The following is a 26,523-nucleotide window of genomic DNA, read 5'->3' on the forward strand; positions in this document are numbered from 1 at the left end:
TCTCACTCGACGTCCCTCAAGGATCCATCCTCTCCCCAACCCCATGCAATCTGTTCATGGAACCACTCACTCTCATCCTCAAACAAGCTAATATCAGTTACCACCTCTATGCTGATGACACCCAATTATACTACATGATAAAATCCCACAAAGACATTCTTCATCTCAATGATACCTTGTCTAGAGTTCAAACCTGCTTCCATCAGAACCATCTCAAACTGAACCCGAAAAAAATGAAATCATCCTGTTCTCCCCCAAAATCAATTCACTTCCCATCCAACTCTGGATCGATGACATCAAAGCTCTTAACTGTTCACTCTCCACCTCTAATTCCATTAAATCCCTAGGCATCAGTATCGACCAGAACCTAAATATCATACCACACATTAAAAATGCAGCAAAAAGTGCTCTTTTCACCCTTCTCCATCTCAAGAAAATTAAACCATTTATTCCAGCGGACGATTTCAAGCTTGTTGTCCAATCGCTTGTCCTTTCCAGGATTGACTATGGTAACGCCACTTTGGCCGGCACCCCTAAAATCCATCTTGCTCCGATTAAATCTGTCCTCAATCTAGCTGCGAGACTTATCTCTGACTGTAAAAAATTTGACCACATCTTCCCCGTCCTCAAAAATCTCAATTGGCTCCCAATAGAAGGAAGATCCACCTACAAGATCGCCTGCATCACTCACAAAGCTCTTCACTAAAACACCCCTTCTTACCTTGCAACCAAATTATACAAAGCAGGATGCTCCAGGTCTCTGAGGAGCACAAACTCCCTTGTCCTTATCCCTCCAAGACTCAAGTGTCAAAAGACACAATCCCGTGCATTCTCTGGTAACGCTCCTACAATTTGGAACTCTCGCTGCAACCCCTCTTACTCTCTCTTCAAAAAAGAACTCAAAGTACTTCTTCTCAACAAATATTGGGGTATCTAATGTTACTGACCCTGATCATGTTCACTCTTTTCTCCTCGCTTATCCACTCCTCTCCCCACCCCTCTCAATCCCTTCATATTCTCACCCCCCTCCACACCACCCTCTCTTGCCTAACTTTCAATACTCTTTTGACCCATCTCCACTCCTCTCCCCCCTCTCAATCCCTTCATACTCTCACTCCCCCTCTCCACACCCCCTTCACTCTCCTAACTTTCAATTCTCATTTTCCCCTTAATTTTATATCTTTTTATCCCCTTTTAGCCCCCTTTGATCTGCCGATTGTAATATCATTATGTAGATGTTTTTTTTTTTGCTTTTCGCACAATTATAATTTTATCTCACTTTGTCCACCTTCCATGTAAAGCACTCTGATACTCTTGGGTCCAGCAGCGCTATATAAAACCTTTGAAATGAAAATAAATAAATAAATAAGTAAGGCAGAGGGGATGTCTCTGGTGTAGACTGCCCTGACTAATTTAACTCCATTAGGATTCTAAATCACCTCAAAGCAGGACAACCTACACTATTCTGTGAGTGATCATTTAAATCTACAACAAGCTGCTTGCCCCTCTGGGAATGCATGATGATAAAAACAAACGTTACAAGTTCTAGAGTTTTTCAACAGAATGTGGGATGTCCTTTACAGGTCTGGGAGGATATCCAAATGAAGTATTCAGGTTACCTAAACACTCAACAAGTACCCGAGCCTGTGTGCACATATTGTGACTAGTGGAGAAGATGATATTCCGAGAGATTGCACTCAATAACTAAAAGCACTTAAAATGTCAGATATTTAGTAGTTTCAACAGATTTCTCATATTTTTGTCTTCTAAAATACTTCGCTATTACACCTGTCCCGAGTTATTTATAAGGAAAAGTCAATGGTATGCACGATCACCAAAGTGGCCTGAGTTTATGAGATCCAAAAGGAAACTAGTGCCAGCAAATCCTGATAGTCTCCAGTTAGAATTCATCGTAACTTCAGAAACTGTTAAACTATACATGGCATGCAAAGATTATTTGGCACAACTGCAGGCTTCCTCCCCCAGTCAATCCATGAGAACCTTACGATATAAGCACTTCCATATAGAACCTACAGAAGGATGCTGATATTTACAGAACTAGAACTAGTACCCGGTCTATTCAGAAGCAGCTAGAAATCCAGGATAAAAAATTATATAGTTTCCTGCCAACCAATAGAAGACCAAACCGCACCCCCAAAATAACGAAGATGCTTTCAGTAAGTCTAAGGTGTCTTGGGATTTACTTAGCACTTATATGTGTCGTTGAATCCTAATGGTGAGAACAAGCCCATGGACAAGAAAAGAAACAGACCCCTTGGTCACAATCAGACTAGGAATCAGATCACTGTTCTCCTCCACCTGTTAGACTTGAAACGTTGTCTAAGGTCTAACTAAATTTCATTTTAAGGAGTTCAATATTTGTTTATTTGAGACATTGTCTTAAACAATAAAGTAAACGAACCCCGACATGCAATCACATACAATGTCACATAGTACAACAACAGATCATTGTATACAGTACTTGTAATAAAACCCAACTACAACTCAGATAAGAAAAAATAGCAAATAATTCAGTAGCAGATATTTTAAATACTACTTACAATACACTATTGTTTATGGTCATTGAAATTCTGTCCAGGAAACATGTTAAATCCATAAATTGCATTCTAAATAACAAGCATTTGCAATGCAATAGGTCTCGCATTCACATGAGTTTAAGGTATTGGCATTGTAAATGACAATGCCTTTTATTTATGTTTTAAAAAACAAAACTAATAGGCACTGTCATTTACAATGCCAATAGCTTAAACTTGCATAAATGCGAGACCTATTGCATTGCAAATGCTTGTTTTGCTATGTGAGTCGCTAATCACTGCCTCTTTTATATTGGTGTCAGGGACTGCTTTCTGCCACAGTCCGACACTGAAGGTCTACTTCGGACATTCTTCACAATATCGAAACAACTCCCTAGAAGGATCTGTATTTATTACATTTTGGAAAAGGGTAAAGTGCAGCTCTGCAGTTATACTACTTGTAGGTGCTGCTAACCAGGAACTAGGCCATAACAATCAATTTACGAGAAAACAGGCTGAAGAGACAGTTCAAGGGGCCCTTTTTTCAACATTACTTATGAAAGGGGTTACTTACAATCAATCGTCCTCTACACGACCTACTCACCCCAGCAATCATTCATATGAGCTATTCTCCCCTCCCCCTTTTAACAATCCCATCTAAGTCTGTTTATTCTATCACAAACAGACTGTGGTAAATGTATGGAAGGGTGTCTTTTGAGAAGATAAAACTGATCCCAAAAACAAACCCATCAAATGAACAGCTAATCTCGGGATCAAGAGTAGCGTGCGAATCATTATAATGTACTTTCGTACCTTATTAGGGGTAGTAAGCACTATAAAAATGCTATCACAATATGACTGCGTGCCAAGTTGCAACTGTAGCTCAACAGTGAGAGTTCACTGCACAGATGTGTGCATAACCTGCAGGAGAAACACGGAGACTGACAAAACAAGTAAAGTTCTGTTTGATGTAACACCCAGACCATTGCACTGACATCCCTTGTGCATGTTGAGCCTGTGTATTTGTGGTGTGGATGGTAGTAAGACACTGTGTTCTGGTGAGAGTCTGTTTGCTGAGTGGGATCCATTTTGGATAGCCATTGGTTTAACATTGCACCAAATGAAACTTCCCAAGAATGTGGATGTGCATTGCCTGTATTCCTGGTGATTAAGGGTGGATAAAGACCTGTCTACCCTTATCATTTCTATGGAAACGCTCATTGGAAGTTCTTGGTGATTAGTCCTTCCTGAGCATTGCCATATGGTGGATGTTCTTAGAGGGCGTGAGTCAGCACGTGGGGGCAGCAGCAGAGCGGAAACCACACGGGGGATGGTGCGGGCGAATCGGAAGCAACACAGGACAGGGTGGGGGAAAGGCTGATGCAAAACAGGAGGGGATGCAAAAACAACTGCGAACTAGAGGCAAAACAGGCAATGGGGGCAGGAGCAAAAGCAACACATGGGTTAAACCGAGTAAGCCTGATGCAAGGGCTGCCTGCGCATGCACTTTACATGGAACTTTTCGCCCGCATTCTAACGTCGAGTCAGCCTGGCGGCGCATGGCCTACGGCTCGTGCCCAGTGGCGGCGTGTGCGGACTTAAAAAGCCGCCGTACTTGAGAGAGTGCTGTGCCAAAGCAGGATTTCATGCGGGCTCCTGTGAGCAAGACGGAGCATTGCTTGTTCCTGCAGTGACAGGCTGAAGACGCGAGACCAGCCGAAGAGTAGCACAGAGCCGGTAATGGTCCCCACAAGAGCCGGTTTGTGTAAAGCGCATTAAAAAAAAAGTGAAATTGCATAAGGCTTGCGAGGACGGGAGGGGGACAGGAGATGTGCACACCGCTTGGCTGTACGTGCGTGTTCACGAGCGCGTTCACAACCTCCAATCGCCCCTGCGCGTGCCCATCTCCCTTTCGAGGCAAGTCAGTAACAATACTGACGGAGAAGTATGGCTCACTGGTTAGAGCAGGCAGACCCTGAAGCAGAGGTCAGACCCGGGACCAGTGTTCAATTCCCGACGCGGCAGGGTCTTGAGCTCAAATGTCCATGGACTCGATAATTCTCGCTTCGGTGCCTGACCTAATCTTGGGTTCACACTCTGCAACTCTGGGCATTAAGCTTGCTTAATCTTCACAACGGCCCCCCCCCGCGGCGGGATGCCTGGCTTTCACCTTGGGGATGCCCTGTAGGGGCTATCTCACAGGGAAAAGCCAGGACGGGTTCCCAAGGCAAGCGCGGAGATACCCCTTCGGGGGTCGATTCTGGCGCTATGTAGGAAACATGATGATGATGATAATAATAATAATAATAATAGAACTCGCTTGCGACAGTGCTTTCGCACTGCGTCGCCAGGCGAGACCTAAAAAGTGAAAGGCCGCCAATCTAGATTTTATATTACTATCTAAGAAAATAGACTTTGAAATTTTCCGTCTCCAAGTAAAAAATATCAGCTATTTAAAAGTACATAAACCTTCTTCGTACAATGCCTCAGTAACCCATATCCACATAATCCTTCATTATTCTTAAGAGCACAGGCCATAAGGGTGTGCATTGAGTGGGTGTAATCCTATTATGAATTTACAAAGAATATGATGCATTTGAGAGTTTGGGCGGCTATAAAGATGAGGAAAATAGATATTGGCTTCCCCAATCTCATGTTTCACTTGAAAAATCTCAGTGTCACCCATAGGTCACGGTCCTACTAGTTAAACACACACAGCCACAGACATAATGACACAGTGAATCAGATGTAAATACAAGAAACTTTAATGCCTTGCAAAAGAGGGCCCAAATCAAGCACAGCCTTCCTACTAAGTCAGAAATATTTTTCTAAAGTAGCGCCAATTACCTTCACACAAACTATATAGATATTGAATGTGACTACGACTTGATGTAGGTATATTAGGAGAGTTACAGCACAACGGGGTACAAGGCCATTTGGGACTGTCTTAATCCCCATCTGGTAAATCTGGACTGTTCCTATTGGAGCAGGGTCAAGACTGATTTGCACATAGCTGGCTCCAACTGAGGTGGCATGTAAATAAGTGATTGGCATCTCGTCGATGGCAACATCGAAGAAGCATAGAAAGTCAAAGCAGGATTCTACTCCATTCTGTCACTCTCTATCTAAAGAGAAGTTGGGAGGGCATCAAGGTGGAAATCATCGGACTCCTGATCCACACTGATTCTACAACTGGTCCCACTTTGCAATGAATTTTCAAGGCCATTGGCATGCCACAGGAGGCAGAGACCTTTAAGAAGGCCATGTTGCATATTTGTGGCACCCTCTCACATGTTTTCATGCCCCAAAGATCCGTAAGGGCCTCAAGGCGGGTTACCGTGGGTGTGTCTTTATCCTTGGCGCTATCTGAGCCTCTCAAGCCCTCCTCTAGTTGCACACTGACTTCAGTGCCGACTTCCTCTCCAGCTTCAAGACCGGCACCGGTTCCTTCTTCAAGGCCGAACACTGCCAACTCCCATGTTCAAGCTCACACTAAATCTGTTGCAACCCCACCCAATGTAATGCTATAACTCCATTCAAGTGCAACCAGTACCTTTATGTTCTGACCCAAACAAACCACTTCCTCTACCACCGAGCCCTTCCTAGAAGCTCCATTATCATTTTGTTTGAATTCTGACCAGAGTTTATCTCCACCTGACAATGATGATGGGCATTAGGCCTGGGCAGAGGTTTCAATTCTGCTTGTGGAATCGGAGGAATTTTGGTATTTCTGCATTACTCTTGCAATGCAGAACTATTGATTATTTAAAATTACACTGCTCCACCTGCAGAATAAAATTATGCAGCGGATTCTAAAATTTAGAAACCACTGCATATTACACTCCCTGAATACCCTTGCATACTCTGCAGTAATTAAAAGTTGTGAGCACTGCAACCCAAGTGGTATTTGCTGATAATGGCCGAGTACTCCCCTCATATGGACTTTCCTTCAGCTAACCCCTCCAGAGAGGTGAACGCTCAGCTGCAGTCCATGCTCGCAGCACAGGTGCAAGGGAGTGTGTTAGACCTGGCATCATTGGCATGAGTCTCTCCTCCATTTTTTTTCTGTTTGCCTCCTCTGTTTACGATGTTTTGCTGGAATATTGCTTTGGGCACTGTGCCACTGCTGATCAGTGCCGGAGTGCAAGTGCTCCCTATGTTAAATTGATACATTAATTGGATTCCATGTTTGGCTTATTTGGTTTACTGTCAGTCCCTAGTAGAGTGCACCAGGAGTGCCAGGGCTTGTAAATACAAATGCTGCTGGTGGGCTTGCAGCACTGGTTGTGCCACCCACAGAGGCGGCCTAGTAAAATATGTCTAAGGTCTGCCATTGCAGAGCCTGCGTGCAGTCTGGTACTGCCATGCTGACTGCGCAAGTACACCTACTTGCCAGTCCCTAAAACCTTCCCTTAACTTCATGTTAGTCACCTCTATGGTAGGCCCACGGGCAGGGTGAATTGTAAGCATAAGGTAGGACAAGCCCTGATGTGTGTGGCATGTCCTAATAGTGAATTACAGCCATTTTCGTTTTTAGGTTTCGCCTGTCGAAAGCTGCGCAGCAGCGTTTCGCGCAGGCGAAATCTTTTGTTTTGCAGTATGTGGGCTTTGTCCCGCGTCTGTTTTCCATTGGCTAGCTCCATAAATGGAGGCTAGCCATTGGAAAACAGAGGCGTCCGTCATTCTGCGAGGCGACTCGTGGGCGTTCCTGAGATTTTTTCTCATCCAGCCCCTTTTAGGACGTCAGTGCGGCGGTGGGCGGGGTTTAAGTCCAGGTCCAGGTGAGTGCTTTTGATTGTGGCCGTTCCCGCCACCCCCCTCCCACTGTCCGTGTGCCCATTCCCGCCCCCCCCTCCCGCTGTCCGTGTGCCCATTCCCGCCCCCCCTCCCGCTGTCCGTGCCTTTCCCGCCCCCCCCCACTGTCCGTGCCTTTCCCGTTCGTCTTTTACTCGTCTTGTGTATCCCGTCTTATGTCGTCTCCCCTTTGTGTGTCTCGTTGCTGTGTTTGTGCGTGTATCCTGTCTCGTCTATCCCGTCTCATGTTGTCTGTTTGTATTTTGTTTATAATTTTGCTCCGTGTTGTGAAAGTTTCTGTTTGCACAGCATGCGCGACAAGCGAAGTGACGGCGGCAATGTTGCGACCATTAAACTCCTCCCTGAGCCCAAGCCACGAGGACCGATACTATGCCTGTGCCCGAAAATCGCATCGCCCACAAGAGACTCGCCCGAAAGAGAGCCCAGACATTGATAACGGCCACCCGCCTGTCCAACGTGGGCCCCAAACCCCGAGGACAAGCGCGGCATCAGTAAAGCCCCACCGGAGAGCGCGCTGCACAGGGCGAGGTGCACGCTGCTCCACAAAGAAGTAAAGCCCCCCTCCCCCAGGAAACATGTAAAGTGCACGAAGCTCACCGAAAGCCGGACAAGGGGCGTCTACTGCCGCTGCGTGTCCCTAGGTGAATGTCCTACATATCGGCTAACCCGCAAGCCGGAGTAACGGGTTCCGGGACAGATAAGCTCACTCCACCTGGCGAGGTGCGCGCTGCTCCGGGAAGAAGTGCAGGCCCCCCCTCCCAGGAACCCCGCCAGCGCACCAGCAACCATCTGGAGCCAGGTGAGTCCCCCTCCATGGCGTGCGAAAACTCGCACCAAACACCCCCCCTCCCCAAAACAACACCCGACCCCAAGGACACGCACCCTTAATCACGGGACCGAAGCTCCCCCGCGCCCGGTTCTAGACCCAGCCAACAGCGCCAAGAGTCAGCCAGAACACCCTAAATTCATGCCTCAAGAAGTGCTCACCCTGCCGCCCCCCGCAACCTCAACGGCCGCCCTGCCCCAGGCCAAAGTGCAGCACAAAAGAGAAACTGCTGCGCGCCCTAGAAGGATGCACTACCCCCCCACCCCTGCCCCGCCCTCCCGCTGTCCGTGAGCCCGCCCCCCTCCCGCTGTCCGTGAACCCCCCCCCCCCCCCCCCCCCCCCCCGCTGTCCGTGAACCCGTCCCCCCTCCCGCTGTCCGTGTGCCCGGATAAGACCCGGCGTGCATGGCAGCGTGCTTTCGCTATCCCTTCCTCCCCTCTGAGTTTGGAACTGCTCCCAGACGGGCTGGTGACCTGGGCAGCTGCGAGGGCAGACACGCCGCCCTCGACTAGCACAGACAACGTGGAGCCCTTTCCTCAGGGCAGTGGCGAGTACAGATTTATGGCGCATGTAGCAACAATTTACAATTCACGTATGTGGGTACTGCCTGTTTGTATTTTCAACTGAAAGTGTGTAAAAGAGTTTTAAAGAATGCACTAGTTGATGGGGTGACTTTCGGAGCACAATTGTTTTTTTTGTAATCTCTGTGCTTTTGCGTTCCCTGCTTGTGCAATAGCCCTCTTCACAAAGAATAAGGCCTCGGCGTACAAACGTACAGCCGTAACGTACCCAAGCTCGAAGATTTCTCTTCTGCTCCCGTCCCTTACACTACGACTGCCTACCCCTTCACTGTCTCCCTGCCTAGCCTCTTCGCTCTTCCTTTCTATCCTATCCTTCCCACTGTCTCCTCTCCCTTCCCTCTTGAAAACCCATAAAATGCTGCATTTTACTTTGTTTGGGTTACTGCAGTGCAATGTCTTTTCTTTACTTATTATGGTGATGTGTGTCTGTGATATGGTCATGGTGGTGACTTATGCATGTGGTAGTTACGTGCCAGTGTGACGTGTTTGTGATGACATTTGTGGCAATATTTTATATGGGTTATGCAATGTTCTGCCGTGACTTGTGCATGTAATGATGTACATCTTGGTCAAGTGCATTTTAAAGTATGCGTTTATTTGTATGTAATTGAGTATGTGGCTCCTGACTGTGAATTATGTATTTGGTGATGTATGTGGTACTAGTGTGTGTATATGATGACGTACATTGAAGGAGGCAAGAGTCAACATAGCATTTATGCTCAGCACTTATTATTCTAAGCACAAGCCTTTAGTGGCATACAATACTTTATTTGTTAACAAGGGTTTTCCATTTCCGGACTCAATATTTGGTGTATATTTATGGTTTCAGTACATTGAAATCTAGCCCACTACTAACCACATACTTCCAATACCCCAGCTGTCCGGCTGGTTTGCACTGCTCACCAGTTATTGGCCTCGATCATAATATTATAATGTGGCCTGTGTATTAACTAATAAAACATTTTACTTAAACACTTCTGCATTTAGACTGCTGTTACATAAACAATGTCAGCCTGTCATTTATTTTATGGGTTATGATGTTTTCCTTACTTTGCAAATTTGGTTGCAGTGCTTCTTACTCTCCTGTTTGTGGATTGGGTATTCCCTCCATGATCACGCCCATCGTTGCCAGATCTCTGATTTATTCTTATCAAGTAGAGCTGCTTCCCTGCCCCCTCGGTTTTGTGTGTGCCTCTGTTGCCTGATTGCGACCCGGTTTTGTGTGTGCCTCTGTTGTCTGCTTGTGACCCGATTTTGTGTGTGCCTCTGTTGCCTGCTTGTGACCCGGTTTTGTGTGTGCCTCTGTTCCCTTCTTGTGATCCAGTTTTGTGTGTGTGTGTGGGTGCAAATGCAATAGGTGTCGCATTTGCGAGAGATTAGGCTATTGGCTTTGTAAATGACAATGCCATTTATTTAGGATATCAAAGCCAACACATAAATAAAAATGTTGTCATTTACAAAGCCAATGGCTTTAACTTTTCCAAAGGCGAAACCGTTGCATTGTAAATGCTTGTTCACTATTGTAAGGCTACCTGCTCTCCTTAGGCCAGACTGGGCTGCTGTAATTATTACACTATATAATCCTAACAGACTCAGCGAGCATGGTGGAAAGTCGAGTTTAGTATCCCTGAACTCAGAATTTAATAACACATCCTTTAGGATGGATGGTTTTTAGTTTCTGAGTTTGAAACTAGCACTTTTAGAAAGTGACTAGTTACTTGTCTAACTATTTACCGGTCTCTGCTGGTTTGGTGTGTGTGTGACAGGAGCTGGGTGGCTCCAGAGGTCTGAATGAGTCAGTGTGGGGTGAATGAGACATTTGCGTTTAGTTCCTGATAGCCTGCCCTGCCTGACACAAGACTGGCTCCACCTCCTGCCGGGCGACTGATAGCCCTGCTCCTGCCAGTGACAATACAGGCTCCACCTCCTGCTGGGCGGCTGAGAACCCTGCCCTGCACAGTGAAAAGGCCATGTGCCTCGGCCTGGCAACACCCACAACAAACCCAGGATGGGGGGAATTCCCCTGCATGGACAAAGGGATCAAAGCAGAAAAGGGGTATAAGAGAAGGACCCCTGAACCAAGAATTTAGATCACTTCTGACAAGGAAACCTACACCAAGGACAAGAAGCCTGCTGATCCAAGGACTTGCCTACCCCTTCTGCTAGTGTGCTGTTTGCTGGGGTGAATCCTGCAGTTGCTTCTTTATTTTTGCCAAGGAACAAGGAGAGAGGAACTGAGTGTGTACTCTCAAGCTTTGCCAAGAAAATCTCCAAGGACTGGAAGAGTGACAGTCTCCTGCTGAAGTCACAGGGCTAAAGGACTTTGTCATCTACTTGAACTGGAGCGTGGTGTTTCCAGTATTCTAAAGAAATCAGCAATCTCGGCGTCGATGGACGCCGCTGAATCCAGCTCGACATCGTGAGTAACGGCTCCAGTGTCCCGCACCTTCGACGCCGGCCGCCGGGCCCGATCGACGCCAGTAGCGACGCCAGTGAGTAGCGAGTTCGGCTCCAGCTCCAAGTGACCCTGTGTCGACGCTGCCGCTGATCGCATTGAAGCTGCAGCCTTCTCAACGCCGTGAGCGCTGCTCACTCTTACAACAACGACATCCGCGACGACGACGCATCCCGCTTCGCCACTTTGAGCGCTGCTCCAGCCTGACACCTGTCGACGCCGCTGCAGATCGCTCCGACTCCGAGGCCCGATCGACGTCGAAGACTCGACGCCAGTACATCTCGACGCGTGGATCATCGTTTCTTCATTCTCAAAGGTACTGTGTTTGTGGGGTCTGTTTCGACTCCGGGCTCGACGTAGCACTCCTCGCGGTCGACGCCGAACCTTTGGGATAGCTTTTCCTCGACGTCGTTTGACTCCTGTGGGGGTTACATTGTTGCCAAGAACTGTGCTTTAAAGAAGAAGATTTACTTATGTTGCTAAAGAACCGTTTACTAAGAAGAGACTTTACCTGAACTATTATTTTTCCTTCCAAAGAGTTTTTATTAAGATTATGGTATATTTTTTTCGTTATTTGGTATTGTGCTAAGCCTTATATAAACATCCTTATTTTTATAATACCTTCTTTGTTGTCCATTTGTGGTGTATTCACTTTATTACTGTATGTGGTCATAAATGCTTAACACACTGCCTCTGAGATAAGCCTATCTGCTCTGCCAGGCTACCAAGGGGGTGAGCGGGGGTTATCGGAGTTTGTGATCCCCTTGCCCTGACTAGAGGAGGTGGGTCCCTATTTGTTAGAAGGGTATACCTCTGCCAACTAGAGACCAGCCGATTCTAACAGAGTGGTACTTGGCTGTGTTATTTTCATAGTGCAAAATGCATTTTTGGATCTGTTTTTGGACACAAGGGTGCATTTTGCGCCATGAAAATAGCACCAAAGCCAACTCCACCCGTCATGGAATTCCACAGAATCTGGCAGACTTTTGATGTAATTCTGGGTGATTCAGCAGAATCAAACTCCGCCAAATCCACCCCCCCTTAATGTGGATGATTTACTCACACATTACCATGACAACAGTGTAGACAAGGTTCTCCAGTATTGTTTCTTTTATAGATTCATATGCTTGAATCTTCCCCGTCATTCTGGTGGGAGTCCCACTGTAACAGTAAAATAGCAGTATAAAAGCCAAAAGGGAAATCTCCCTTGAGGATCAACAGTATTTAGTAACCAGATAGCCTCATTAAAGAACATCCAAACTCCAGCCAATCACATTGCAGACCCCTGAGTATCCATCCCCTACAGGGCCACCATACCGCTGATTTCTTACTGCACGCCGTGTGTTAGGGAGTCTCCCTGAGCTCTGCTCAGTCAGTGTTTCTACATTGAACTTTTCAACTTACAGCTAGCAGTTCCTTTTCCTTATCCTCCTCTTCAGCTGAGGTGCTGCTAGAAAGTGAGTGTACTCCTTATTTCTGTATTTTCTGCAGAATGTCAGTCTAAAAATAGGCTGTTTTGGAACTGAAAGACTTCTGGAAAGTCCAGGCTTTTCTCAGAGGACCCTCATACAGAGTGCTTGTGCTACCTTTAGCCTGATCACAAACCTAAAGACTGTAAGCACTGCCGGACTTTTTCCTCAAAAACCCTCAAGTATTGTGAGGGAAGACTTCTAACTTTGCTTTAGAGGAGAAGATGGGAGGAAATCTGACTGAGAGTGAGGAGAGGCCTAATACCGCCTCTAAGAAAAGGAAGGAAGAGGATCCTTCTTCTAGTCCGAAAGGTCCAAAGAAACAAAGATCTCAGAGCAAGGAGTCTTCAGGCAAAAGGAGAACAAAAAAAGAGCAACCTGGCTCATCTCAGGCACAAAAAAGATCTGGTTCTGCTCCTCCTTCTGCACCTCATACTCCCTCACAAAAAATCCGCCTGTCGTCGGACCCGTCGACGAGGCCTTCTCTGCCTATGACCCTCAAAAGGAAGTCCCAGTCAACGGTTTAGTCAGCGACGTTGACAACATCAACAGTTAAGACAACAACGGCTGTCTTGCCGATGAAGATGGAAGTAGAGATGTCGTCGACTGTTTCAGTGAGGAGTTCGTTGTCAATGAGAGCTTCTCCTTCGACGGTCCAATTGTGTGCTGTGCCGTCGACAATCGTCTCCGCCCTGCCGACGGATACTTCCTCACCCTCGTGCAGTCTCGTCGATGAGGAAAATGAACATTCCAGTCTCTAAATCTCTTCTACAGGACTTTTTCAAAATATCTTCTCTGCCTCCTTCTCGCCTCCTGCATTTTCAGGAATCAGAGGATGAAGGTCCGTTTGGCCATGCTTACAGCCCCTCTCAGCTGAGAGTAAAGTGCCAGGATTCAGATGAAGATGATCAACCAGATGACCCTTTGTTGTACTTAGAAAGCGATTATTCCTTTTTGGAAAGATGTTCTGGTACACAACACCTGGATACCTTCCAGGAGCATTACCCATACTATGAGCAGGAGGAGGAGGACCGGCAACACGAACCCTCCATTAACGTGCCAATGTCATTGGTCACAGGCTTACGTCTGATGTTGGATGACAATTATAAACGGTTCCCTGAGGCCAATGTGGTCTAAAAACCAGTTTTGCTGCAAAAGGAACCTGCCATGGCTCCAGTTCAAGAAACCCCACTTCTACCACTGAAACAGAAGTCCCTACCTTCTCTGCAGATCCCCACTGGTGCATCAGGCAGTGGTGACCATCAACTGGAAGAAGGAGAGATACAAGTGGACACTGATGTCCATGATGAGTGGATGGATTATGTAGCACATACACCGCCTTCTCCCACGCTGCCAATGGCTGACTCTCCCCCCGCTGATATCGGTGGCTTCCACGATCTAATTGAAAGAGTGTCGAAACACTTTGATCTTCCTTTGCCCGTCAAGCAGGCGGAATGCTTCTTGTACGATTTCAAAGCTTCCACACAACCTTCTGTTAGGGCAATCTCTATTATCGACTTCTTGTGGTAGGAAGGCATCAAGTTAATGAAGAATCCACCTAGCAGTCTTTCCAAAACTGGATAAAAAGTACCGGGCGCCGAAAGACTGTCCGGCATGCCTCATTCGTCATCCAAAGCCTGATTCGGTAATAATCAAGGCTGCTCAAAGAAGATCTAAGAGCCCTGCTTGCCCATGTACCACACCGCCAGACAAGGAAGGGCGTAGGTTGGACAATATCGGAAAAAGAGTTTCCACGCTTGCTGCAACAGCCATCAGAGCCATCCTTGGGAGGTGCGATAGGCAGATTTGGTCAGACATCGCACCTTTTCTAGAATTTCTGCCTGAAGAGAAGGAGGCAAAGGAAATCCTTTCAGAGGGAGAGAGAGCCTCATCGGAAGCCATTGATGTGACTATGGACATTGCTTCCACCGCCTTTAGGCAGAGGGCAGGAGCTGCAGTGATGCACAGGCAAGGTTGGCTGAAAGTGAAAGCATTTCGCCCAGAAGTTCAGGCTAAGGTGCTGGACATGCCTTTTGATGGGGAGAACCTGTTCGGGCTATCAAATCGGACACAGATACGGTGAAATCTTTAGTTAATCTGCAACAGAAAAGATTCTCTTCTTTTTGAGGAACTGGAAGGGGTCAATATCCAGCTCAGCCCCAGCCTCAGCAGCGTTGTCAACCTTATTACCAGCAACGTTTTCGACCTCAATTATCCGCCCAGTCCTTTCTGCGGATGCCTGCACCGATTTACTCCAGGGCCCCGGCTCAAAGACGTCCTGCATCGGGAGGAAAATCCCATGACGCGGGCATAAGACAATGAGACTCATTAGCCATATGCCACCCCAGTCCCACTACATTCGGCTCAGGATTGCTCCATAATTTTTTCTTCAGTGGTACTCCATTTTGTCCGATAGATGGGTGTTAAACGTTTTCAACCACGGTCACACCCTGGAATTTCTTCAACAACCTCTGGATTTTCCCCCAAGAAAGACTGCTCATCACCATCTGGCACTTCTCAAAAGGGAGATAAAACTCCTTCTCGACAAGCAAGCAATCGAGATAGTGCCACTCACTCAGCACAACTTGGGATTCTACTCTCACTTTTTTCTCATAAAGAAAAGAACCGGAAAATGGAGGCAGGTCATGGACCTCGGGTTGTTGAAAAACTTCATCAAAAGTCAGCCATTTCGGATGTTGTCACTCCAGGAGATTCTCCTTCTCTTGGTTTCAGGGGAATATATGATGTCTCTGGATCTTCTGGATGCGTATTTTCACATTCCTATTCATACAAAGAACCGTTGTTTCCTCAGGTTCCAAGTGGCAGGGTGCCGCTACCAGTTGAAGGTGCTACCTTTCTGGCTAAAGTCTGCACCCAGGGTTTTCATCAAATGCTTGGCGCCAGTAGCAGCCTATCTCCAGCCATCCGGTCACTTGGTTTTTCTCTACCTGGACAATTGGTTGATCAAGGCTCCAACATTTCAAGGTGCAAGAAAGTCCACGAACGCTTGCCTTCTCCTTTTTCGATCCCTGGGTCTCAATCTCAAGGAAGAGAAGTCTTCACTCCTTCCTTCCAAATCTTTGGTGTTTCTGGGAGTGAAGTTGGACACCGACCTCTCAATGGCTTTTCCCACAGAGGAAAGAATTTCTCCTCTTCTAAAGATGTTTGAGTCCCTTTCTTTAAAAAAGTATGTTTCTGTGAGGATGTACAAATCAATCTTGGGGATGATGTCATCTTTCATTCTGCTGATTCCTCACTGTCGATTGCGAATGAGGCCTCTTCAGGAAAAGCTCGACACCAATGGATGCAAGCTCGAGGCTCATTCGAGGACATCATATCAATCACGCTTAAGATGATCAGGGTGATGTCTTGATGGCCAGAAAGAAGCAATATCTCACAAGGCCTATCCTTCCTTTCGCCAAAGCCTTTGATGGTTATGACAACGGATGCCTCCATGGAGGGATGGGGAGCTAACCTCCAGGAATTTCAGGTTCAGGGGAAGTGGTCGGACCAGGGATCTCTAAGCCATATCAACCTGTTGGAGCTGAAGGCAGTATTTCTAGGGCTACGTTCCATCCTACCAAGAATAAAAGGTTTGTTGATCCTTGTCTGCACGGACAATGTAAATGTAAATGTATTGGCATTTATATAGCGCACTACTTACCCGTAGGGTCCCAAGGCGCTTCGACCGCTGCGAAACCCTTCCTGGCTTCCCTGAGAGATGGTCCCTTAATGGGTATCTCCAGGGTGAGACCAGGCATCCCCGGCGGTCTGGTGGGGCCGTTAGTGAAGATGAGGCAAGCTAATGCCCAGAGTTGCCAAGTGTGATCGCTGATCAGAGTGGGCACCGAGGCAAGAGAATTATCGAGTCCGCTGACCCTGGTCCAGAAACCTGCCGCGCCGGGAATCGAACCCTGGTCCCGGGCCGTCCTCTGCTCTCGGGTCTGCCGCCTCTAACCAGTGAGCCACACTACTTCACAATACAATCACCATGTTTTACCTTCAGAAACAAGGAGGGACAAGATCTCCGGCTCTCTCAAGTCTTGTGCAGCATATTGAGAATTTGTTAAGATTTCAGTGTTGGGGATCGCCAACCCTGGATCTGTTTGCAAATTCTGCGAAAGCAGATTCCCTTAGCCAGGTTCTCTGGGAAACGCGTTCCATTTCTTGTGGGAAGGGACGATTGCTTATGTGTTCCCTCCGTTCCCATTAATACCTATAGTCCTACAGAAGATGAAACAAGACCCTTGCTGCATCATTCTCATTGGCCCGCATGGGCAAGGCAATACTGGTTCACAGAGCTGTTTCACCTATCAGAGACTTCTTCAATACGTCTTCAGCCTTCAGAACATCTACTCTTAAAGAACCAAAGCAAAGTGATTCCAATCTCTTCGCTTGTCGGCCTGGATCCTCACCACACTGAGTTTGGTGACTTAAGCATTTCTGAGGAGTGCCGTTCCATTCTTAACAAGGCCCGTGCTCCTTCCACCGTCAAGTATTATTCAGCCAAATGGAAAACATTCTGCTCCTGGTGTACAAAGCACTCCTGCCATTCGCTCTCTTATTCTCCAGAGGAAGTTTTGCCATATCTGTTGTGGCTGGCAAAAGCTGGTCTTTCTCAATATTCAGTAAAGGTTCGTTTAGCCACGATCTCAAGGTATAGGAGACTGTCAAGCCCCTATGGTTTTGCAGATTGGTAAAGGAATTTCTGAAAGGTCTTTTCAGAGCCTACCCACCAGTTCCGCCTGCTCCGGTGCTCTCGCAATTGAACATTGTGTTGTCCCATCTCATGAGAGTACCATTTGAGCCAATTCACAAGTGTGACATAAAAGTTCTCTCTTGGAAGCTGGCTTTTCTCTTAGCCATCACGTCTGCCAGACGCATTCGCGAAATTCAAGCTTTTGCAGCAACTGAACCTTACCTTCAGTTCCAGCAGGATAAAGAGGTGCTACGCACCAATCCTTCGTTCATACTCAAAGTGCCTACCACGTTCCATCTGAATGAACCTATAGTCTTGCCTTCATTCTTTCCTGCTCCGTCTACACCAGCAGAGAGAGTTCTGCATTCCTTGGACCGGTTTCTGGCATTCCAGCCGTCTTCAGCCCGGCTTGCTTGAATCCAGTGGCAAAGTGAGCAAGGGACTCACGTCTGAGCATACCCTGCCACACTTATGGTGGCCAAAAGTGGTACAAAAGGGGGTGGCGATGGACGGAACATCTGAATCAAACACTCACACCGAGTCAAAAGATCTGTGTTTGATCCATCACCGTTCTTTGTGTGGCAGGGTATGCTCAGACGTGAGTCCCTTGCTCACTGATTTGCATATAGCCATGTCTCAACTGGGGTGGCAGAGTGGGCTAAAGAACGGTGATGGATTAAACCCAGATCCTTTGACTGGGTGTGAGTCCCTTGCTCACTTTGCCACTGGATTCAAGCAAGCCGGGCTGAAGACGGCTGGAATGCCAGAAACCGGTACTTGGAAGCTTGTTTCCGGTCCAGGGAAGACATGGCTTGGCAGTTCGGGCTGGACTGTTCCCATGAGGCACAGGGTCAGACTGATTTGCATATAGCCATGTCTGAACTGGGGTGGCAGAGCGGGCTAAAGAACGGTGATGGATTAAACCCAGATCTTTTGACTGGGTGTGAGTGTTTGATTCAGATGCTCCGTCCATCGCCACCCCCTTTTGTACCACTTTTGGCCACCATAAGTGTGGCAGGGTATGCTCAGACGTGAGTCCCTTGCTCACTTTGCCACTGGATTCAAGCAAGCCGGGCTGAAGACGGCTGGAATGCCAGAAACCGGTCCTTGGAAGCTTGTTTCCGGTTCAGGGAAGACATGGCTTGGCAGTTCGGGCTGGACTGTTCCCATGAGGCACAAGGTCAGACTGATTTGCATATAGCCATGTCTGAACTGGGGTGGCAGAGTGGGCTAAAGAACGGTGATGGATTAAACCCAGATCTTTTGACTGGGTGTGAGTGTTTGATTGATTCAGATGCTCCGTCCATCACCACCCCCTTTTGTACTACTGCTACGCACATGGACAATTTCTTACTCCACAGAATTCGTAGCTCTTTTCTTAAAGACGTTACCAGACACGTTGTCTGAACCATATGGCTTCCCACCACTTATACTTGTCTTAACCTCGCCGGATGGCGCTCACCTAGTTTCACCCATTTACCATTTATCTCTCTCCTTTCGCCCACCTGTGGGCATAAAGCATGCACATTCTGGGAGCAAGATTTTGGATATCACCATCGATATATGGCGTTACTGTTGTTCTCCGGTGCGATACGTCTCTAGTAATTACCAACATAAATTGTTACTTTTAAATATCTTCTTAGGGTTTACATTACTCCCAAATTATTATCCAAAATAAACCCAGCTGTGTCAAACGCTTGCACTAGGTGTAGCGCTCCTGAGGCGGATTTTTCGCATCTGGCTTGGTAGTGCACTCCTGTAAACTCATATTGGGAGGATATTTTTAGATACCTGTCTGCCTTGGTGGAATACACTACACCTCCTAAACCGATGACGGACCTTTTGGGATATGTCAAACCACTCAACAGAAGCATTAGACAATTCTCTGCTAATGCCTTATTGATCGCCAAGCGACCGGTTTAATTACACTTACTGTGATACTATGAGTGATATATATGCCACACTTTTGCCCACCACTTCACGTCCATGTGATATTTGGCAACCTCTTAGAAACTTTTTGCAAGTCCACTCCATAGATAATAGTTGATACAGGAATTCCTACTTTTGGAAATTATATACCTGTCGACAGGACCAGGAAATAGGGATATTTGGTTCCCTTTTAATTTTTGTATGGTTTTCATGTTATGTAGAATGGCAGGAAAAATGTCCTATTTGTCAAAACAATGTTGATGGCTTGGCAACTTGCGGGCCACCTGCTTCTCAATCACTGCTTGGTTGTAAAATTTCTTGAAAAATGCAGTAAAAAGAGTTTCACATTTTTTTTTTTAAATCTGGTAAGCATTGGCCAAGAAGTATCCTCTGAGAGGACTGAGGACTCATTCCACCAGGGCTCAGTCATGCATGGGCACGCAGAGTGCCTGTTCTTCACATCTGCCAAGCCACACCTCGGGCGTCCGTACTCACGTTCATAAAGCACTTCTTCCTTGACAGCCAGGTTTGCCTGGAAGGGCATTTCGTCTACTCGGTCCTGCAGGATTTTTTGATCTGAGCTCCCTCTACGACCCTCCACTTTTGATGAAGGTACAGCTTTGGGATCTGTTCTAAAGATGAGGAATCAGCAGTTAGTATTATCCATCAGAAGATCAAGTTACTTACCTTCAGTGATGCTCTTTCTGATGGGTACTGTATCTAAAAAGATTCCTCACTGCCCTGCCATCTCCCTGTTCTGCGGAGTGGTCTGTTTTTACCATCTAAAAAAGGTCCCAAATTAGAGATCTGCACCGTTGTACCTTCCATTGTTTTGTGCTCCACATCCGAGAGCACAGAAAGAGTTAAGTAAGAAGCCGACATCGGCGCACACTTCCGGATCCAGTGTGGCGCTTGGGGAAAATTCAAAAGGTGAGGAATCTTCAGTTAGCTAGAGCATCGACCAGCAAGAGAGTTACCGAAGGTAAGTAAGTTGTTCATCTGACTGCCCAATATATGGAAGTGGTTTTCTTTTCTTTTGGTGCTCAGCTTCTCTAATAATTATGACCCAACCTCCTTGTCCTGTAACTCTGCCTCTCTCCAGTGTTCATGCTCATCTTAAGTAACAGTGGCATTCTCTACTCTTCTTGTGTCTGATAATCCTGATCGCTGACTGTCTTTTGTGAAGTTGTTGTACCTCTCCTTTTCTAATTCACTTCTCTATTATGTTTTTTATCAGATGTTAAGGCAGTTTGAAGCTCTAAGCAGGAGTAAGGCTCCTGCAAACAATCTGTGTCTAGAGCATGTAAGCCCTCTGCAACATGGAACAGACTTGCTGGCTGACTCCACGCCTTTCCCTAAAACAGAGACTGTCCTTTCACCCTTTGGCATGTCTCACGTCTCGTCAGGGTCATCAGAACAATTTCAAATGCCCCAGTGCACTCCTTTCCCTTCTCAAGTCCTTTCGTACATAGGGGACCGATGCACAGAAGAAGAGATTGGACATGGACCATTTGAAGGTACTGAAACGAAGCAGCCTAATCCGGCACATCTGAGGCCTCCCACAGATACAGAGCTGCAGTCCTCTCTGGTGCAAGCCGAGGAACCAGCAAACCAAGGGATGATGTGTTCAAAGGTTCAACCTAAAGGTGACATGGAATCAGAAACAATGTCTATGTCGAGCCTCAGTTCTGCACCAGCTTCTCAGACATCTCTTTTTGCCGGCATGGACATCATTCCTTCATCATCCACCATCTTTCATGACACAATGTCTACATGTAATACCACAGAGGCCACATCTACAACACCCACACCAGTGCAAACTGCAACAGACCCACCTAACAACAGCATCTTAGAGCCAAAAGGGCCTTCTGCATTCTCCTTTTTAAATATTTAGCTGGATGCTGCTAAATGTCCATTTGAAAGTACTGAGCTTTTCCTTGAACTGGCCAAAACGAGCAAAGCCTCTCTGCAAATGCAACCTTGCAAGATATAACAGGTTTAGACATTTTGCTCCCAAAACTTCTTTATATTGCTCAAGGGAGTATACATACCTACTTGTTGATTTGTTTTGTCCTTGTTTAATCCTTTGCCTGCCCTGGAATGATGTTTATGTAAAATCGCTGCTTTGATTCTTTGACGGCGGCAGCTACACCTATGCCTAGCATGTTCAGAGCCACTGGACCGATTTGTGTTACCAACCTTCATGAAGATGCCTGAAGGAGTTCTGGGTATGGGAAAGAGGCGGCGGTCAGTGAGGTGGATACACTGCACCCGAAGAGGTCGCGATGTGCATTACTTTATGAGTCAGTTGTTTTATATTCTGTCCCAACAGAGCTCCAGTTAAGGGGATTTCCAGCCAGTTTTATGCACAGTACTGTACTGTACTGAGGGAGCGAGTAATGGTTAAAACAAGGCAAGGAGTAATGATAAGGACAAAAAAAATCAAAAGCATTACTTCTTGACGGATACCTGGGAGTCTGCCTCCTGCTTCCACCCTCACATTCTGTGTTTGATGGCGGCATACGCCATGTATATCATATGGAGGCACCCTGCTATTGGTACTGAAAGGGCCCTTCTGTTAGAAATGCACCTTTCTCTTATGTGACTTATTTGAGGTCATTTCACACATCATATACATGCAAAATCGTTGATCGATAATTCAGAAGATTCCCCAGTAGGCAATGTCTCTATAGGGCAAACAGCTATGAAGGTGTTAAACGTGTATTAGACATATGCTTGCCATGATTCTGACCCTGCCTAAGGCCTTTTATGAAAGCACAGTCCAGTTCGAGAATAGAATCACTTCCTTCAAAGAAGTTCCTTCTTTCTACTCGCATCTAGGGGTCAAAAGCCCAGACTGGTCTGGATATGTCACGACTTGCTCACGCTGCAAAGCTTCTAAAATGTAAGCTGCAAAATAGCTTGATGAGTTAAGTACATGCAGCAGAGCTGTGTCGGTGTCTGGGTGTGGGTGTTTGTGTTGGTAACCTGCAGCTGCAAATGTCAAGTGTGACTGAGTTGATCCTGTTTTGTACCTACAAGCGATGTATCAATTCATAGTTTGGTCATACCACTTTTAAGTGCCAATAGCAGTTTGGTTTGTCACGCACACTACATAAACAGTCAGTATTCTCTAAATTATTATTTATATTAATATGCTGTATTGATCCTTCATTGGGGTAAAGTCCACATGTTGGGCTGAAGTTGGCTTGAAAGCAGTCTTTTAATAAAAAAAATAATTGATCAATTATTTACAAAACAGTTTTTCGACCAAACTGTTTAATTTTAACGTGTCCCTCCCTTCACATCTCTGGTACACAGGAACTAGTGTTAACCATGGCGTCTGATGTGTCTTTATTACAGATTTATTTGCACTCCTGGGAAGTCTGTGAATCCACAAGCATGCCCTTAATGGGAGAGGACTATATACATTAGTAGTGCTGCTGTACTTTTAACTGGGCAGTACTGTCACTTTCTACTAGGAGAGTGTAATGAAGTTCAGCCGTATCACACTGGTTGAGGTAGAAGGAAATTATTTTATCAGTAACAGCAAGTATCCGGAGGTAAAACGTCCCAACCACACAGCGCCAGCAGCGACTGATTTCCCAGTGTTTTAGAGCAACTCAAACTGAACAAAGGTTCTAGACTGAGGAACTCTAGACTTACTGAAAAGCATGGAACAAAATTAGATGACACATGACAAGCAGGTCATTACACAACTTCCCTCTTTTCACAAGAAAACAGAAAAGAGATACACAGTGGGATGGGCAAGGAGGGGATAAATGCAAGAACTCGAGGGTAGAGAAAACGTTAATGCAGAACAAAATCGTTCAATTCAGCTGGAATCTTCCCAGCGCGAATACTCCTTCGCAATGCAGGCAACCTCTCAGAATTTGCTTCTGGAACAACCTATTCTGCTTGGACCTTGGTGCAGATGGGAGCAATCCTATTTAAGTTCCGGGTGCGTCCATCATTCAACTTCACTGCATTTTGAAAGAGTCTTTTCACAACAAAAGGTGAGGAGAACTTTGAGATCCCATTTGATCTCTGGGGAAGGCGTACCCTTACCCTGTCACCCACACGGACTTGATTGTGAGTGACAGCGTGCCTGGCATCAAAGTACTCCTTTCTTTTGGCAGCCTTTAAGTTTAGACCTTCTAGCCAGGACGCTACGTTAGAATCATGACCAGAAAGAACCACACCAGAACCACCAGCATGCAAGCCCACACACTCTTTTTTTGTCTCTCATCCACGCTTGGAACATGTGGGTATTGGGAATCCGCCCTCGAAACAGCTCACAGGGAACCTTACTTGTGGTTGAGTGAGCCGTGAGACGGTAAATCGTCACACGTTTCACAACTGCTGTTTTCCAGTCTTTATTTTGGACCTTGGCCATTTGGATGGATTATTTTAGGACACCGTTAAACCTCTGGACCATTCCGTTGGTAGAGGGCACAACTCTTGTGTCTGATACCCTTGTTAGTTAAGTACTCCTCTATTTCTCTAGAGACCAGTTGTACCCCGTTGTCAGTCAGGAAACAGTGTCTGGGAGTCCTTCTCATGAGAGAACTTTGTCAAGGAACTTGATGACGTCCTTGGTCTCAATGTTGTGTGTGATCTTGACCTCTGGCCATATAAAGAACATGTTTATAAAAACCAGGACATAGGCTTGGCCAGAGCTACTAGCAATGGGACCCAGGAGATCCAAAGCCACCTCTTGCCAACAACGGTCAGGGGTCTCCCGCACGAACATGGGTTGAACCCTGGCGTATAGGCCTTGTCGCACGTATTACATTCACTGCAATCCCGCACCATGTGCTCAACAAAGAGATCGATGCAAGGTCTCCAGAAGTACAATTGGATCCTCTTTGATTTTGGAGATGCCCTGATGACCCTGATGGGCTTGATGGACAATTCTTTGCCTGACAGAGAGAGGAGGAACAAGTTTCGTACCCCTCCAAAAAGCCCAGAGAAGACGGATAACTCATGATGCACATTCGAAAACTTGTGTGTCTCTTCACTCAGGCTTTTTAGGCCCCCTCACCCTTCAGTCATCAACTTGCAGACTTCAAGAATTGTGGGGTCAGTTTCCATGGATGACTTCCACTCACCTTCACTCAAGACACTTGTCATAACCTCACACACTTTATAATAGTCATCCTCCTACAAGTCCCTTAAGGTGTCTGGAGCAGGATTAGAATTGTTCAGGACAAGGCGGGAAAGGCAATCCGAGACCTTGTTCTGAGCTCCAGGTATGTATTTGACTACAAAATCATAGTCCTGGAGAGCGACTATCCATCTGGCGATCCTTGAGGATACAGCATCCAGACTCTTCTTTGTGAATAAGTCTTTCAACGGTTTATGATCGGATTGTACAACAAATTAACTTCCTCAAAGAAAAGTTTTGAGTTTCTTGATTGCCCATAAGATGCATAAAGTTTCTTTCTCTAGGAAGGAGTATTGGAATTCAGGACCCACTTGTGCCCTTGAGAGGAACATGATAGTAATTTCCCTTCCATCCTTCACCTGCTTCAGAACAGCACCAAGACTCTTGGAGCTAGCAGCGGTGATCAGAATGGAATGGGCATTAGTGTCAAAACTCTGGAGAGAGGGTGCCTCACTCAAAGCTTTTTTTTATATTGTCAACCTCTAACTGGCATTGAGGTGACCAAGTAAATTTTACACCTTTCTTTAGGAGTGACCTTAGAGTAAAGGTGCGGGAAGAAAATTGTGGCACAAACTTGTTGTAGTATTTGGCCATGCCAAGAAAGGTAAATAAATTGTCTCTGGATTGGGGCATGGGAAGTTTCTCAATGGACTAAACCAAATGGTCTCTTTGTTTTACACCTTCTTTAGACAACTTATGCCCCAAATAGTCAATTTCAGGAAGGTTCAATTTACACTTGTTCTCATGTAAGGTCAATCCACGTGACCTGAAACGTTCTAAGACCGCCCTAAACCTTTCATCATTTAGTTTCTGAGAAGGGACATGACCCAGTACGTCATCTTGGTAGATTTTAACTCCGGTATTCCATGGAGGACGTCTTCCATAGCTCGCTGGAAGATTAAGGCCGCAGAATTTAAGCCAAAAGGAAGCCTTGTATATTTATATGTCCCAAAAGGCGTTATAAACGCAGTCCGGTCCATGGAATTCGGGTCAACCCTGATCTGGTGGTATGCAGCCCAGAGGTCTAAAATGGAGAATAACTTAGCCCCACCAAGCTATAATCCCTTTTTTCTGTAATTTTAATTCTTGCTCTTTCTGCATGGACTCTCTCAAAGCTAATGGTACACTACGCACTTTGCATGTGACAGAGGTGGCACCAGGCCTCAGGGTGATTCTATATGTATAGTCAGACAAACGGCCTAATTTCTCACTGAAGACCAGCTCAAACTCAGTTTGTTTATTATTTACTTGGCGAATGTTGGCAGACTCACGAGAATCAGCAATATCAGGAAGTGGTGGAATGATGTCTCCTTTCAGAACAATGCATGGATTCCCACCAGGAATCCGCATCACACATGTTCCGCCTGGTGGATCCAACTTACGATACTGTCCCCTCTGGAGGAGATGTAGATTTTTCCAGAGGTTAGCTTGTTTCTGTATTCAATGTTACCTTGAAAGTAAATGAATAACTGTATAGGCTGACCACTGTAAGCTAGTGGTCTGATATCTGGCTTAAAGACCTTCACTTTACCCAATAAAATGTGTCGTAGAAGCTCTTTGGGACTAAGGTGATTTTTACCCCAGAATCAAAAAGCATTTTGACAGGGCGACTATTTACTAGAACACGGTCGATGGAACTTTTTCGCTTGCGCGGATTTGCCTGAACCAAGATCTCACCACAATGTAACTCATCCGGATCAGAGTCTGATTCATTTTGAACCCAAACTTCCTTCACACACTTGTTCTTTTTAAATGTTAATGTTCTGCAAGCCTCTGCTACATGGCCAATTTTCCCACAATTGAGACATTTGGATTTCAAAGCTGAGCAAGACTTATCATTGGCCAGATGACCTACCATGTCACAGCGGTAACATTTTCCAAAGAAGGTCTTTTTGGGGTTTGAAGGTTGAGGCTGAACCTATTTAAAATGTCTTTGCCTTGACCACAGTTTGTACCTTGTCACCACCAGTGGTAGTACCATTCTCTTTCTTTATCACTACAACACAAGCAAGTGAGTGTTCAATACGTTTAGCAATAGAGATAACCTC

The 26,523-nt window shown here is 46.2% G+C and overlaps 1 protein-coding gene across 4 annotated transcripts in view; it reads left to right on the forward strand.

Annotated features, from left to right (window-relative positions):
- TEPSIN (TEPSIN adaptor related protein complex 4 accessory protein) overlaps positions 1 to 22,569 on the forward strand; it is a 196,827-nt gene extending 174,258 nt beyond the window's left edge. For all 4 annotated transcript variants that reach the window (XM_086931019.1, XM_086931017.1, XM_086931018.1 and 1 more), the window contains one exon: positions 20,546 to 22,569. In XM_086931019.1, the coding sequence (XP_086787145.1) occupies positions 20,546 to 21,202 (657 nt within the window). In that variant the 3' untranslated portion in view covers positions 21,203 to 22,569. The remainder of the gene's footprint in view (positions 1 to 20,545) is intronic.
- The last annotated feature ends 3,954 nt before the right edge of the window (positions 22,570 to 26,523 follow it).

The sequence above is a fragment of the Lissotriton vulgaris genome, chromosome 7, assembly GCF_964263255.1.
Source record: "Lissotriton vulgaris chromosome 7, aLisVul1.2, whole genome shotgun sequence".
In the NCBI taxonomy this organism is placed as follows: Eukaryota; Metazoa; Chordata; class Amphibia; order Caudata; family Salamandridae; genus Lissotriton; species Lissotriton vulgaris.